Below are 14851 nucleotides of genomic sequence, written 5' to 3' on the forward strand. Positions count from 1 at the left end.
AGCATGCTCAGGGTTGGGTCACCAGCTGCACAAAGTACCCTGCAAAGAATGTCACAACCAGACCACTGACTGCTCTTTAAAATGGCACACCCATGCCTCAGGCCAGGACCCCACCCACCTCCACTACCACTTGGCACAGGTCATCTGACTTCGTGGCTCTGCCCTGGCCCCACAGATTGTCCCAGCCTCCTCCCCTCTCAGTAACACAAGGACATTTCCTGGGTTTCCCAGGATATCAAGGTGCCTATGTCAGGGGCACTTTCTCCTGAGAATGGAGCCCCAGCTGTCATCTTCAGTGTCCTCTTGGACTTCACAAGGGACCCTCTGGGTGTAGGCATGAATGTCAGGACCTCACTGGCCAAAGAGAAAAAGTGCTGTGTTTGAGCACTCCACTGGGCAGAAAACCCCAATTCCAGAAAATTCAAAATGGCTCCAAGCACACTCACAAAACAGTCACTTGTGGTGCCAGGAGGACAGTGTTCTCTTTATTTTAAGTTTTCCAGGAAAGGGAGGAGCCCTCTCTGAGAAAGTTTCAGTGTGTTGGAAGAAGCCAGCAAGATGTCACCAAGCAGCCTTCCCAGAGGGGCTGGGGGGCAACAAGGTGCAAAGCCAAGGAGAGAGGCTAAGGTCACAGGACTGGGCTGGGGGAGGCTGTGCAGGTCACCTCGTCACTGCAGTGCACAGCTGTGGCCTGGGACCAAAGTGGGGTTGTGCAGAGGGTGGGAGGGCCATTAAGAGCCCCATGAAGTGTGGGCCTTTGCTGGGGTTTCAGCAGGCTGGGGACCCTACTGTGCAGGAGGAGTAGAGCTGGGCTTTTCCTGCTGTTACAGTGAGTGGCAGCCTCTGCTCAAAGGTCAGGGCTCCGGAGGCTGGTACAAAGTGAGGAAGAGGAGCAGGAGGAGATGTAGATGGCAGTGCACCAGCCATGGAGGCCACCTAGACATTCACTGAATTAAGCTCAAGATCACCATCCACCGTCAGGCGATCGATGGCTGGCAGGTCCTTCAGGCGGTGGACGTAGTCCAGCAGGTGTTGGCCATCCACGCTCACACTGTAGTGATCAGCTTCACATATGATCTCCACCTGGGCAGAGAGGCCTTGCGCTCACACTCCATGTAGAAAGTCCTCAGCCTCCTGTAGGATGGGAGCCCCTCCTTCCCTCCTCTTTCTACCCCAAGCAGCCCCTCCAGCTCCCTAACTGAAGGACCCATTCATCCCTAAACACCCTGTGGTCTCCTCTCTGGGCCCCCAGCACCCATGGTTCCAGGCCCTCGGTGCTGCTCCCAGCCTGCATCTCTGCCTGTGTGTCACTGCCAGGTACCACAGGACCCAGCCCCTCTGGTCAGCCTTCCCTGCCCCCACCCAACACCTCCCACAGAACCAAGGACCACCTCATTCCACCAGGGCAGCAGTGCTGTCTGGTCTATCTGTGATCCCCATGTCCACGCCTGCACCGTGCAGAAGCAGCAGCAGCCCCCTGATTGGTCCTCTCCAGCCCTGGACCTCCTCAGGAGGCAGTCAGGGCACAAATGCATCACACTCGGGTGCAGGGCACTGTCCTAGTGTGCACAGAGACTACCCCAGTCCATTCCTGCAACTCTGAGATCCCAGGACTCTTAGCTCCATTTGTAGATGAAGAAATGAAGCCTCAAATACCCAGTGACTGTCCCTGGCTGAAAGGCACTTCCCCGAGGTCACCAGCTACCTATCAATCAAAGGCAGGGTCCCTGCTGTTGTTCCTTCATGGATTCTCCCTGTAGTAAAATCCAAGCCCCCTTCCCAGCCCCAGAGCTCTCCAGCAGGCATTTCCCACCCAGATGCAGAGTGCTGGCCTCCAGGACACAGCTTCTGCCTACGCGGATGCCCAGGGGGACAGTCTCGGTGGCTTGCTAGAGGGTGGAAGGGAGGACAGGATCATGGACCTGCTCTCCTTTCTTGTTTTCTTGTTTTCTTTCCTTTCCTTTCCTTCCCTTCCCTTCCCTTCCCTTCCCTTCCCTTCCCTTCCCTTCCCTTCCCTTCTTTCCCTTCCCTTCCCTTCACTTTCTTTTTCTTTCCTTTCCTTTGTAATTTTTCCTTTCCTATTCTGTCCTGCCTTTTCATTTCCCTTCCCTTACTTTCCTTTCTTTCTTTCACTTTTGTTTCTTTTTTGTGCTAGTAGAAAGGAACCCAGGGCCTTGGCACAGTGCTCCCCTTTTTGTACTTTTTATTTGACAAGCTAAGTCACTAAATTGCCAAACTAGGCTAAAATTGTTGGGACCCTCCTGTGCCATGTGTTACTATTACACATGGATGTCCCTCTGCACCTGGCTTTACCCTTTGTAAGCTCTGCGAGATCCCAGTGTGTGGTCAGGGTGGAGAAAGCCTGCTCAAGGTGACCAGGCTGCAGCCACAGCCACACGTCTCACCCCCACTCTGCATCCTGCAGTGCAGCTCTGTATCCTCCTCTGCACGTCAGCCCTCAGTGGTCATCCCTGTGCCCAGTTCCTCTTTGCCTTCACTGAGCAGGATCTCTACCTGTGCTGATGGGCTCCTGCCTTGGTCTCCTTGCTCCTCCCCACCTAGATGCAGCCCCACAGCTTGGCCCTGCTCTCTCTTTTCCCACCTGCCTCCTTGCACACCAGGCATCTCCTAGACCACGTAGACACAATCAAAGAGTGGATAAATGACTGCTGGGTGAACAAGCAGATAAACAACTGGCACTTCATTCATGGGTACGATTTGGCAGAAATGGGCTGTGTGATCCCAGCAAGTAAATTATCTTGTTATTTGGTTTGCTCATCTATAAAAGTTAGATGCTAACCTGTGCCAACCTGGAAACCATCATAAAATAAGAGGAGCCTGTGTCCCATTCTCTCTCCCTTGGGGCCCAGCCCTCCTATCACAGGCATCAGCCCCACCCATTGAAGCAATCCCCAGGGAGCCTCAGCCCTACTATCTTTGCACCCAGCCAAGTGCCCACGCTCAGGCTCAGCATCTCACCGTGAAGCTGTGTTCACGTCTGAAGGGCATGCCAAAGGGCAGATCTCGCTCCTCTGTCCCCCAGACGCCCTGGATCTCAGTGTTCCAGACCACAGTGTTCTCATCCAATCGAGGGGTGAAACGGAAGGCGATGTCACTCTCCGTGCACAAGTCGATGTAGAAACTGGGGTGGGCACATCACATGGGCCTTCTCTGTCCCCTGAAGTCAGGTGATCCCCTTCCCACTCATTACCCACCTCCCTGGAACCAAGTCATGGCTCTCTCCTCCCTGAGACCCCTGGAGGTCCTGACTTACCTCTTAGCATTTTGCAGGACAGTGCCAGACACAGTGATGACCCTGGATGGGTACAGCCCATCTGAGATGGAAGTATGGAAAGGGAGCTGTTGGGAGAGGGAGACAGGTCAGCCAGTGACCACAGAGGGCCACCACTGCAGCAGGGAACTCTGCACCGATGGTCATGGGCTTGGACTGTCAGCAAAGTCTGAAGCCTTGCCTAAGAGCAAGATGTCTTTCCTGTGAAGCCAGCACATCCTAACTTACTTCACTGTTCAAAAACCAAGGGAAAGCTTTGTGTTTCCAAAGCAGGCAGCCTTCACTGTCATGAAAAGAACTTTGTCTGGACACTAAAGCATTCTGGGGTGATAAGCACAGGCCCTATAATTAGGTCACACACAGGGGACCACTTAGGTATTAAAAGTGCCTGTCTAATATTATTAATATATATCAATCCTATAAAATGCCTATCTGCTTGACAGTGGACTGTCTTTAATTCTGTAAGTCAGAAGAGTCCCCTGAGCTGCCACTTCTATTGACACTGGAATAGGAAACAAAATCTCCACCTGTTCCCCAGATACTATTTTCATAGGTTTTGAGTTCCGGCCTACGATCTGCTGGAAAAGAGAATGGGAAATTCAGTGTCTGAGCGTTCTGACCTCACACACAGTGGAGTAGGGCTGTAAAGTGCCCAAAGCTCGGGCTATGTCGGTGCACTTCCACACATAGCACAGGTAAACACACATGGGTGCTTAGGACACTCTTCAGGAATGTAAACATGTGATGATAGCCTGTATGAGACTTAACCAACAGAGATGCAGGTGGATCTAGCTCTGCTCAACTGCCTGCTACTGCTGCACTGCTGATGCCCACCTCTGCTTGCTTTCCTTGGGACCTCATTCACATATTTAATAGTTCAGCCTGTGAACCCTGACAGGTCGCCTAGTGGGCAAAACAAACAGGGTCAACAGGAAAAAATGAGTGTCCCTCCCCCACGTGATGGTGAACAAGAGCCCCAGAGATGAAGTGCCAACACGCCTCCCCCAGTCCTGACTTTGATAACTGTAGTCACCTTTAGAGCAGCTTGGAAAGCCAACCTTGATGAGAAGAGCTTGAGGGCCAACCCCAGGGAAAAATCCAAAAATCTCCCAAGAAATAGAAGCCTAAGAAAATTCCTCAGGCATAGGCCCCAAGCTGATTGCTGGACAATGACAGTCCTGCCGGTCCCAGGTGATGAAATAGGGAAGAGCCCCAAGGCAACCAGCAGGAGGCAGGTAGGGGTGCACAGACGCACAGGCAGTGGGAGCTAGATGACCCAGTCACTGCCCCCCATCTCCTGCCAACACCTGGCCAGGGCTCTAACACCTGACAGCCCATTCCACAGATGGTCCAACTACAGGATGTGGACAGCAAAGGTGTGAGGACATGTTGGCAATGTTAGGACACACTGGCTGTGCCAGGAACCCCATCCCAGTGCACTGAACTGAGGAGAACAAAACAGCAGCTGGCTCCATGAGAGCCAGGTAATATATGGAAGCAGGAAATAGGACCTCATCCCTAAGCTCAAGTTCCCATTTCTGGGAGAGTCCCCTGTATTGCTGCATGCCTGCTATTCACCAGAAGGTAGCATTAGAAGAGCTCTAGCTGAGGAGGTGGGCCTGAAGGACTGCCCAGTTCTATCCCTTCTACACAGCCAAGGATTCAAGGGACTGGGGAGATGAGCAAAACAAAAGGTGGGTGGTCCTAGGCCAAGCGGAAGCCAACACCCCAAGGACCCGCTATGGGTCCACACAGGTCAGATGGCGGAAGACATGGACACACCTGATGGCTTCAGGCTTAGCCACACGTAAGTGAAAGAGAGAGTCCCACTAGAGAAACAGGCACTCCCAGTGTGGTGCAGGGAGCAAATGACTGGGAGCAGGTGTGGGGAACTGGGTTTCAGCTGCAGCCCGAAGGCAGCTGTAAAACATTGACACTCAAGTTTGTACTGCCCGGGGATGCGGAGCCAAATAAGAGGCTGATGCTCAGGTGGAGCTCCGCTGTGATAAAACAGAGTGCACCTCTGGTAGCACTGGACCAGCCACTGGATCCTCCAATGACAGAAAACCTGTGAGAGCCCACTCTACTCTCAGTGTTGCCAGAGCTGGGCCAGTCCCCAGCGCTTGGGCAGTGAGAGCTCCAGGCTGTCCAGGGCTCCCTGCCCTTCTGATGCTTGCATGTCCCCAGTGGCTAAGTGTATCCTGGGGGTAGGCAGACTGCCTGGTGCCCACTCAGCACCTCACCCGGGAACTCCACTTGCCAATTGTTATGGTAAAAGCTGAAGTCTGAGGATATCCATACCAAGCACCAGTACCGACTACCTGGAGGTCATAAAGAAATGGAACGCCCAGGCTTGAAATTGGAAAAAGCAGATGACTGGCACAAGCCCTTTGCTATGGCCTGTGTAGACACTAGACAGGTCCTAGTCAATGACTGTGAAATCTCATACTGACGCTGGCAGTCAGGACCAATTTGCCTTCACCCAGGAGGGCAGGCAGAGGTTGTTCCAGATGTTGCCACAAGGCTATTTGATAGCCCCACTTTATGGCATGTCCTGGTGCCCAGAGCCTGGGTAAATGGGCCAAACCACAATCTCTGTTGCTTTTTCAATTTACCGTGATATCATGCAAACTTCTGATTGCCTTGCAGGTTTGAAAGCTGGTCTCCACAGCCTGAAGGAACCTCTGCTGGCCTGGGCTGGGCTGTGGATGAGGACAGGGGCTAGGGAACTGTCTTGTCTGTCAAATTCCTGGGTGTTTTTTGGTCTGGTATGACTGAAATAATCCCAGTTATTTTTACATTATAAATAATGCCAATTATAAATGATTATAAATTATTAAAATAATTCCAATAATATAATTTTAAATGAGTTGGAAAGAAAATGACATAGTTGAAGACAGCACAAACTGTTGTTCAGGATTCAAGGGGACAGTTGCATAGGTTCCAGCCCTACAAGACAGTGGCCCTACCTTGCTATTCATCCTAACAGTCAAAGTGGGTCATTCTGAGTTTAACTTTGGTCTTTAGCAAAAACAGGGAAAGCAGAAGAACCTGGTAGGGTTTTGATCAGAGTTGTGAAAATAGAGCTGAGAGCTGGAATTCTCTCCTCAGGAACCAGTTAGCAGTGATGCCCCCACTCTACATGCCTGTGAGGTATCATAGGACAAGAGACAGTGGAAGGACAGACAAAATACCGAGCAGACGGCGGGTTCAGACATGGACAGCCAGGTCCAGGACTTGAGTGACAAAGCCCCCCAGTCCCGCACGTTGGGGCTATTAAGGCGCTCTGTTGCTGTTGCTACCTCATGGGGGCCAGGAACTGTTTTCCTCTGTGATGCTCCCCTGCCAGTTCACCCTGCCTTAGAGCCAGCCAATGATGGATTGAAACCTCTAGAAACTGTGAGCTAATAAACCTTAACATGTGTAGGTCATTCTAGGGCCAGGGCTGAGAGGCCATGGAGCAGGATCAGCACTACATGAGCTCCTCTGGCATTTCCGCCCTCCTGGGAGGGTCTCTTGGCCTCCCCTTCCTCCAGCCCCTCCATGCAGCCCTTCACTCTGAGACCCTCAGTGGCTTCCCCTGACTGTGCAGCCAGCTCATGCCTGGCCAGCTCCACACTCACCTTGAGTGGCATTTTGCAGCAATCAATCTCTAATCTACCTGTGTGGCCTCCACTGCCTTTCACACCAGCTCAGCTGTCTCTGCTCAGAGCTGGACTTTACAAGGAAATATATACCAACACATTTGGCAGTCCTTCAAGGGGGAAAAGGCCAAAAGCAAAGGGACTGGGTGTGGAGAGAAAGATAAGATCTGATCTCACCCCACAAAGAATGGCTATCATAAAGAAATCAACCAACAACAAATGTTGGAGAGACTGTGGGGGAAAAGGAACTCTTCTCCACTGCTGGTGGGAATGTAGACTGGTGCAACCATTATGGAAATCAGTGTTGAGGCTCCTTAAGAAAGATAAGATCTGGGGTGGTGGCAGTGGGTAGGGCTTAGAGGGATGGAGGAATGTGATCAGTCTCAGCCTAAGGACTTCCTTTTATCTTCCTGCTGTGTGTCACCCAGAGACCAACCCTTAGTCCATATAGATCCAAAATGGTAATAGTAGCTACATTAGACAGAAATTAATATACAGTCAGAGGGGAATTGGTTTGTCAAAGAAGTTAGCAGGAAAAAATAAAGGCATCAGAATTATGGCTGTAGGGGTGTCTGGAGCAGACCAGGTCTTGAGATAAAATTCTAGTAATTAGGCTTACATGCCTCCCCTAAGGGGTGAGCAGTAACACAGTAATTGGCATCACCCAGTACAGCAAAGTCCAGAATGACATCAGCTGTTACAGCAATTTTAGGTCTAATAGCAATGAAGAAAGGGAACAGCAGATGGAGAAGTGGAGGGTGGGCTCAGAGGAGCTGCCTACCCCAAAGCCTGATCATGGAGCTAGTATTGCAAGTTACTTTGATGCTGTTTATCAGGTAGGCAGGGGTCTTTTGCAAGAGAGTGGAGCTTCACTAGTATGAGAACAAACTGGAAAAAAAAAAAAGAGGCGAGGTGTAGCTTGCACTGCTGTTCCATCCTGTGGCCAGCAAGCCTGGGTACAGAAGTGGAAGAGCACCGCAGACCGCCGACAGATTTGGGTTTTGAAACCTTTTGGTCACAAAAGCTCCTCTACACTTCCCCCCTTGGATCCTCCTAGTATAACCTATCACAGGGCATCACTTACTTCTGGGGGCTGATGTTGGGATGAATCTGCACCAGCACTTAATGCACATTGTCTCGTGAGGGCCTGTACCTGGCTCTGGAGGAATACAAGCAGCAACCCAAAGAGCATGATAAGGAGGGTTCTGACCACGGGGCCAACCAAGGGAAGAGGCTGTGGCCTCCAGCGCATCCAGGAGAACCGCCAGTTAGAGCTAGCCAGTTCCTTTAATTTATTGGCTTGCATTTGTAGCCTCTCTGTGCACTCCCCCCAAAAAACTATTCCACACTGGTTTGCATAGAAGCTGCTCGCCTCCAGGAAGAGGCACAAGCTCCCCTTTTCTGCTGCCAGGATGAGAGTAGAGGCTAGCCCTCTTTGGTTCTGAAGAGCTACAGCTGCCAGGAAGTCTAACCCACTTTGTGATGTGAAAAGGGCCTTGGAAATTTCAGTTGAACTTTGAGAGAGTTCTCAGGACAGGGATTTGTAAGAATCGATGGCAGTGATGAGCCCAGCAATCCCTGTCCCTGTCATAGTAGTTATGTCTAGCCCCACTGGCATGGGGAGGAGTACAGGAGCCTGATGGTGTTAGGCTGACATTAGCATGGGGACTGGGAATTCTTGTTTCCCTTGCACAATATCCATCTTTAGGCTCAGGTAAACCAGGGTCGTGGTCCCAGTCCAGTTAGCAGGGCTGCAGAGGTAAGCAGAAGGGCCACAGAGGAGAAACACCCAGGTTACTCAGGCAAAAACAACTGGGTATATAGGGAAGAAGGTTAGAGCTTTTGCTGTCCTTGCCAGGCCCCAACCACTACGGCCAATGTGGGTCCCAGTCAAGGCAGGACACCTGTCTCTAGTATTTAATCTAGGTGGTAATCTGAGTTTTACTTTCCCAAAAAAGGAAGAGCCTTTCTGTATTTAGTAGGAGCCATTCCTGAGATTGGCTAATATTGGGTAGCGGGTGTCACTTCTATGAGGACACTCCAAAAGGTAGGACCGTGAAACAACCCACTCCAAAGGGTGACCACTGGTGCATGGCAATGTAGAGATTCAGTCATCCATTACAAAAATTGAAGTGCTTTAAGAGGAAGGGTTGGGTGTCTACTGTTGCACAGCCCAGTAGAAGGTGCCCTGTAATGAAAAAACAGAAAAGAGGTCAGGGGTGGTGGTGGTGGTTGAAGGATCTGTGTGAAATTGTAGTTTTTGAGATTTAAGTGTCTCAAGAAGATCCCTAGAATGCAGGCCTACCAAATCCAAAGTATGGCCTGAGGATCTATATTAACACCTCCAAAGATAAGACCTCACATAGCACAGGGGTATACTAATTTTTCAGCCTTGCTTGCTTTAAGGAAAGACTTTTCTCAAGTTTTGGAAAAATAAATGGTTTTGACAGGGCATGGTTGGACTGGGGAGATAGCTCTGTAGAATAAGTGCTTGCCTGGAAAGTGCAAGGTCCTGAGTTCAATCCCTGATACTGAAAAAAAAAATAAAAAAACCCAGGGCATGGTTGATATCAACTTGGAGGTTGTGTGAGGTATTGGCTAGTGAACAAACCCTAAGAGGGGCCAGGGTAGCGTCAGTGGAAGTAAGCAAAGGCATATATGCAAAGCCACCTGTCCCTGGCCAGTTCATGATTGGTTGATCAAGAAATGAATGAAAGTCGTGGTCTTAGGTATGTATCCAGGGAGCAAGGGGAAGCCTTGGCCAGGTAGCTGGAATAAGCAGACAAGAATAAAGACAAACATTCTTGTCAAGGTGTGAGGCAGATGATACCAATGAAACAACCCATCCATAAAATTAATGTCTAAGCCATGATGCACCTTTCATTTAAAGACCAGACCCTCCTGGCCACTCCTGCAAGGCCTGTGGCAAAGAGAAAAGCCACCAGTCCAAGGACAGAGAGGTACTAAGAATGACAGTGCATTGCAACGAGTCTCTTATAAAATGGGAGGAGTTCTCCTGTGAATAGCATCCTCAGGCTTCTGCCATGTGTAGACTAGTCCGCCTCTAGGATGACTAGCGCAGGGTGATTGTCTCTCAGTGCTATCTATGAGGTCATGCTGTGTCTTAGTAGTTCCCATCAGAGTCGTGTCTTCAGGGGGTCTGAGGGTAAGTATGAGCAGTCTGGATGACTGAAGGGTCCTTGGGGTAAGCCTCTTTCAGCCTCGAATGTTGTTATGGTTTGTGTCTAGTTATTCCCCCAAAGCCTCATGTAAGTCATGGGACAGACCCAGCTCAAGGAGCAGTAAGAGTGGCTTGAGGGGCAGGGCCAGTGGACCAGGGTAGGGCTCGAAGGGTGGAGCCAGAGAGGTGGGAACCAAACCATTAAACTGGCAGCATGAGCTCTGCCTCTCCCCAGGCCTGCATCCTCTCTTAAAAGTGTAGAGCCCATCATCCTGGACAGAGAGGCACCCCAACTTCTCCTCCAGACCCTGCAGAGCGGGGCTGCACTTTCTGTGATTGAAGCCGCCTTGCACAGAGAGGAGATGTTTGGAGAAGACAGAGGCATGGACCCTCTCTCCTGAGCAAATAAGGCTCCAAGATCTTGCTATGTAATTCAGGCTATTTTGAACTATGAAACTTCCAATAATTGTGAGCTAAATAAACCTTTCCTTCCCTCATTTTGAGTGTTGGGTATTTGTCCCAGCAATAAGAGAAGAGTAAGACAAATGGTATTGCCAAGAGGCACTACTTGCAACTTTAATAGCAGTTGGGGTGACAAGTACAACAGTATAAGGCCCTGTACATATGGGCTGAAGGGGTTCTTTTTTCCAATCTTTGACCCAGACTGAGTCTCCTGACATAAGTGGGTTTGCCAGGCTGCCTGAGAAGATTGGAATTCTCTCTAGGTCAGCCTTGTGAATGTGAGAAAATACCTTTCCTATTGCCTATATCTCAGGAGCCAGGCTGGTGTCCCTGGATGGCTGACATTCCTGAAGCCTCTGATTATGAGAGGGGGGCCTCCACAACAGTATATCATAAGGGAGTGGCCTGAGGGTCCCAGCATGTTGCAGACATGCAACAGGGCCAGGGACAGCATATCAGTCCAGGCCATGTGAATCTCCTGATCAAGATTAGCCTGAGTGGTCGTCAGGGTGTGATGCATGCCCTCCACCTTCCACGACCTTTGTGATCTGTATGAAGATTCCATTGGGTCATGAGAAGGTCTGTGAGAAGCTGAGTAATCTCTGCCACAAAGGCCAGTCCATTGTCCCTTCTGATGCTGAAGGGCAGTCCATATTGAGAGATGGTCTCCTGCAGCAGAACTGTAGCCACTTCTTCTGCTTTTTTCCACTAGAGTAGATACAACTTCTACCCAGCCTGAGTAAGTGCAAAGACCAGCAGGCTCTTATATCTTAGGCAAGGTGTGATTTCTGTGAAATCAACCTCTAATTCCTCAGAGGGTGGGGTTCCGGGATGTTGTATTCCTGGAATGGGCCAAGGGTGTTGGAGGGGATTATTTCAGGCACAGGTTTGACATCAATTAACCCTTATGATGCAGAAAGATGACTGCTGGGTATACAGTAATATCGACCTAGAAGCATCTCTAGAGTGTTTTCCTCAAGAGCATGAAGCTATGATGGTGTTGGACAAAAAAGAAGGCCACACTTCAAGGAATGAGAGTCCTCTAGTCTAGTAGGCACCACTGCATTCCTGCACCTTTGTGAGCTCCTTCATTTGGAACCCATTACTTTTCTTTTGGGGTGCATTGTGGTGGTTCCTCAGGCCAGTCACATGTCAGGAGCAATTTGGGGTATCCTAAGCATAGAGGTGACCCACTATGGCATGCAGTCTCTCTAGCCATCTGATATGTCAATTGATTTCACCTTCTGATGTCACCCTGTCTTTTTTTGGTGTCCCCAACCATGTACAATGGCCACTCTTTTGAGCTCCCAGTCAGTTGATGTGTTCCATGATTCTGATCTGTGCTTCCCTAGGTATGGCATATTGTCTCAGCCTAGTGGGGTTGTTCCACCAGTATGAGGGCCTGATTTTTAGCCAGTCAGGGCAGGGACGTTTTAGTCATTACCCCTGGATATGCATCCAACATCAGTGGAGGGTTCTGTTCATTTTTATCTACCATATGCAATTTCTATTCTTCTTCTCTAGGGAATGAGACTAATAGGATTAGGTTTTCATGGGTCCCAAGGGACAGGCTAGTTAAGCCCCTCAGGTATGAAAGTTATCTGGGCTCCAGGTTTAATCAACAAGTTTCTTCCAAGAAAGGGAATAGGGCACTCAGATAGATATGGGAACTGGCAAACTAATTTATGCACTCCCCGCCAGTTGGTAAGGTCATGGCTTACAGAACGAGTGAGCTGTCTAAATCCCATGGTCCCTCTGATGGTATTTTCTCTTTTCAAAGGGCATTATCAGGGTTGTCACAATAGAATGTGGTGCTCCCGTGTCTACCACAAAAGTCATTTGTTCACTCCTTATTGATATCATGACCATAGGCTCATGGAGGCTAAGTTTCAGGGAGCCCCATCTCTCCTATTCTGATTTGGCTCCCCCCTATCTGAGTAGGTATCTACCTTCTAGCTCCAGGTGATATCTCGGTTATCAGGGGTAGGGGTCCAGACAATCCTCTATGTTTCTTTGGTAGAGTGGGCACACGTTTTTCCAGTGTATTGTTTGTTTGCAGCAAGCACATTGATCCTTTCATAGAGGGGAGTGTCTTGCTCCCCCACATACACACTTTCATACTGGGACAGGTTCTTGGATGGGGTCAGACCTTCCTACTGTGGTAGCCAAAAGGGACACTGTTTTCATCTGCCTGTTGGCTCCTCTTTCAAACTCTATCCTGATTCACAGAAGGCCTTTTGGCTACTTCCAATAGTTGTGTCTCATTGATTCTGGAAAAGTCCCCCAGTTTCTGAAATGTTCAGCAAATGCCAGATGCTGACTGTCCCACAAAAGCAACATTGAGTATATGTTGATTTTGTGTGGCCTCTCATTTGAAGGGGGAGTACAGGTGAAACCCTTTACAAAACCTCTCATAGAAGTCTGCTGGGGACTTGGTAGGCTTTTGGGTGACAGCAACAACCTTAGACATGCTGGCAGGCTTATTTGCTCCCTCCCAAATGCCTCTGAGGAGCACCTCTCAGTACTCAGTGAGGAGCTTTCTTCTGCCTTTTGTATAGAAGTCCCATTTTGGCCTTTAATCAGGAGCCACATCCTCTGTTCAGGCCTCGGGGTCCAGAACTCCAGTGGGGGCCTATGTTTGAAGTTATTTTTGAGTTTCTGTCAGGATTATGTGCTCTCCTTAGTACTGGAAAGAGTGTGAAGGAGCTGGTGGCAGTCATCCCAACTGGGCTGGTGGATCTGAATGATGGAGTCCCTGAGGTCGATGAGAGCCTCAGGCTTCTCTGAATAACTTAGGGTGTGATGCTTCCAGCTTCAATGGTCAGAGATGTCAAAGGGCTGACAGGAAAGGGTCAGCCAGCCTGGCTGGACAGATCCCTCAGCCTCCACTTGGGCAGGGCCTCTAACCTCCTGGAGGGGCATCTGCAGAGTTAGTGGTTGTGCACAGAGCAGCCAGCAGGCAAGGAGGTCATTTGCCTTTGAATCTGGGGGAGAGGATCATTGAGGCGGGGTGTCCGAAGGGGGTAGACTATCTGAAAGGACCAGCAGCAGTGGCATAGATGGAGGCAAGGAGTAAGGTGAAGAGAACACCCCTTTATAACAGTTGCCCTGATATATTATTTTATTGGGATTCTTTGTTGGACTCCCTGGATCTCAGACAATGAAGACCTGACACTACCTTCATTCCTTCACAGAATCACACCCATGACGGGGAAATCTGGGCAATCTCTGACCAAGAGTCTATATATGGGAGCTGGTCAGAGTGGCTGGGCACACTGGTCACAACTTGCCAAATTGCTTCAAATAGAGAAGAGTCTAGACTTATCTCTGGTGGCCACCCAACATCAAGTCAGGGCAAGTCTACCTCAAAGAGGGTCCGGAATTTTGACAGTTTCATTTTCATGTCATAATCACCATTAAAACCCTTTCTGAGCTTCTTAATCATACATCAAAGACAGCTGGTTTGCTCTTTGTGGGTCCCATATTCCCACCCTATGTACAGTGTCACAGCAGACAAGGGTGGGAGGACCCTGAGGTGACCACTCAGATGCCCAATTGCCACATCCTACTTGGGAATTTAGGTGCATCTAGGCTAAGGTGTACATGTATAAACCCAGGCCTGATCAGCCTCCTATTGCAGAAAGTGAATCATCATTATGCCAGGTATGTGAATATTCATTCACACAATCATGCAGACTTCCTAACATTCATCCCCCCAGATGGAAATCCCTGACTGGGCTCCCTAGTGTGACACCATCGGAAGTGGTCAGTCTCCCCTTCTGTCCATAAGGATGGGCCTAACTTGGGTCAGGGATCCCAGGGACTTAGCGTCTCTAGAAGCCCTGATGGGGAGCCAGTCCACCTCTCTGCTGAGGCTTGTCAGGAGAATGTTGGCGCTCCTTCCAGTCTGGCCCTCTGAGGTGGGAGGGTCCACCTCAGGTGTCTGAGGCCATTCACCTTTGTTATGGATGGTCGTTATCATTGTCAGCAAGTGGTAATATGTTTCTCTTTACAATCCTGAAAATCTTTTTCATTTTCAGTTGAAAGTGTCTGGCTGTCTCTTAGGTTCTGGGCCTCTGTGGGAGGAGCATGGCCACACTCAGGACAGAGCATCCTCTGACAACCACAGATACTTTGCTCCAATCCACATCCCAGCCCATTCTGGTTTTCATTTGGAATCAGGATCTTGCTAAGTAACCACCTTGCCCAGGCTGGACTTGCACTATGGTTCTTCCTGTTTCAGCCTCCACAGTGTTGGAATTACTGGCGTGA

The 14851-nt window shown here is 49.8% G+C and overlaps 1 protein-coding gene across 1 annotated transcript; it reads right to left on the bottom strand.

Annotated features, from left to right (window-relative positions):
* Positions 1-936: 936 nt before the first annotated feature.
* Positions 937-6927, bottom strand: LOC111817839 (galectin-9-like). The gene is made up of 5 exons (XM_023719847.1): positions 6916-6927; positions 3275-3360; positions 2980-3142; positions 1857-1889; positions 937-1083 (listed from the first exon to the last, which is right to left on the bottom strand). The coding sequence occupies exons 1-5, from the start codon at positions 6925-6927 to the stop codon at positions 937-939; spliced, it is 441 nt and encodes a 146-aa protein (XP_023575615.1).
* Between the last annotated feature and the right edge of the window lie 7924 nt (positions 6928-14851).

The sequence above is a fragment of the Octodon degus genome, unplaced genomic scaffold, assembly GCF_000260255.1.
Source record: "Octodon degus isolate 3935 unplaced genomic scaffold, OctDeg1.0 scaffold00072, whole genome shotgun sequence".
Lineage (NCBI taxonomy): Eukaryota > Metazoa > Chordata > Mammalia > Rodentia > Octodontidae > Octodon > Octodon degus.

Excerpts from the sequence above, each read along its gene's own strand:
- LOC111817839 (XM_023719847.1), bottom strand. Across the intron at positions 1,890-2,979 it reads GACGTGAACACAGCTTCACG|CAAGCCACCGAGACTGTCCC; the intron begins GTGAGATGCTGA and ends TCCACCCTCTAG. Across the intron at positions 1,084-1,856 it reads CTGTCCCCCTGGGCATCCGC|GTGGAGATCATATGTGAAGC; the intron begins GTAGGCAGAAGC and ends CTCTCTGCCCAG.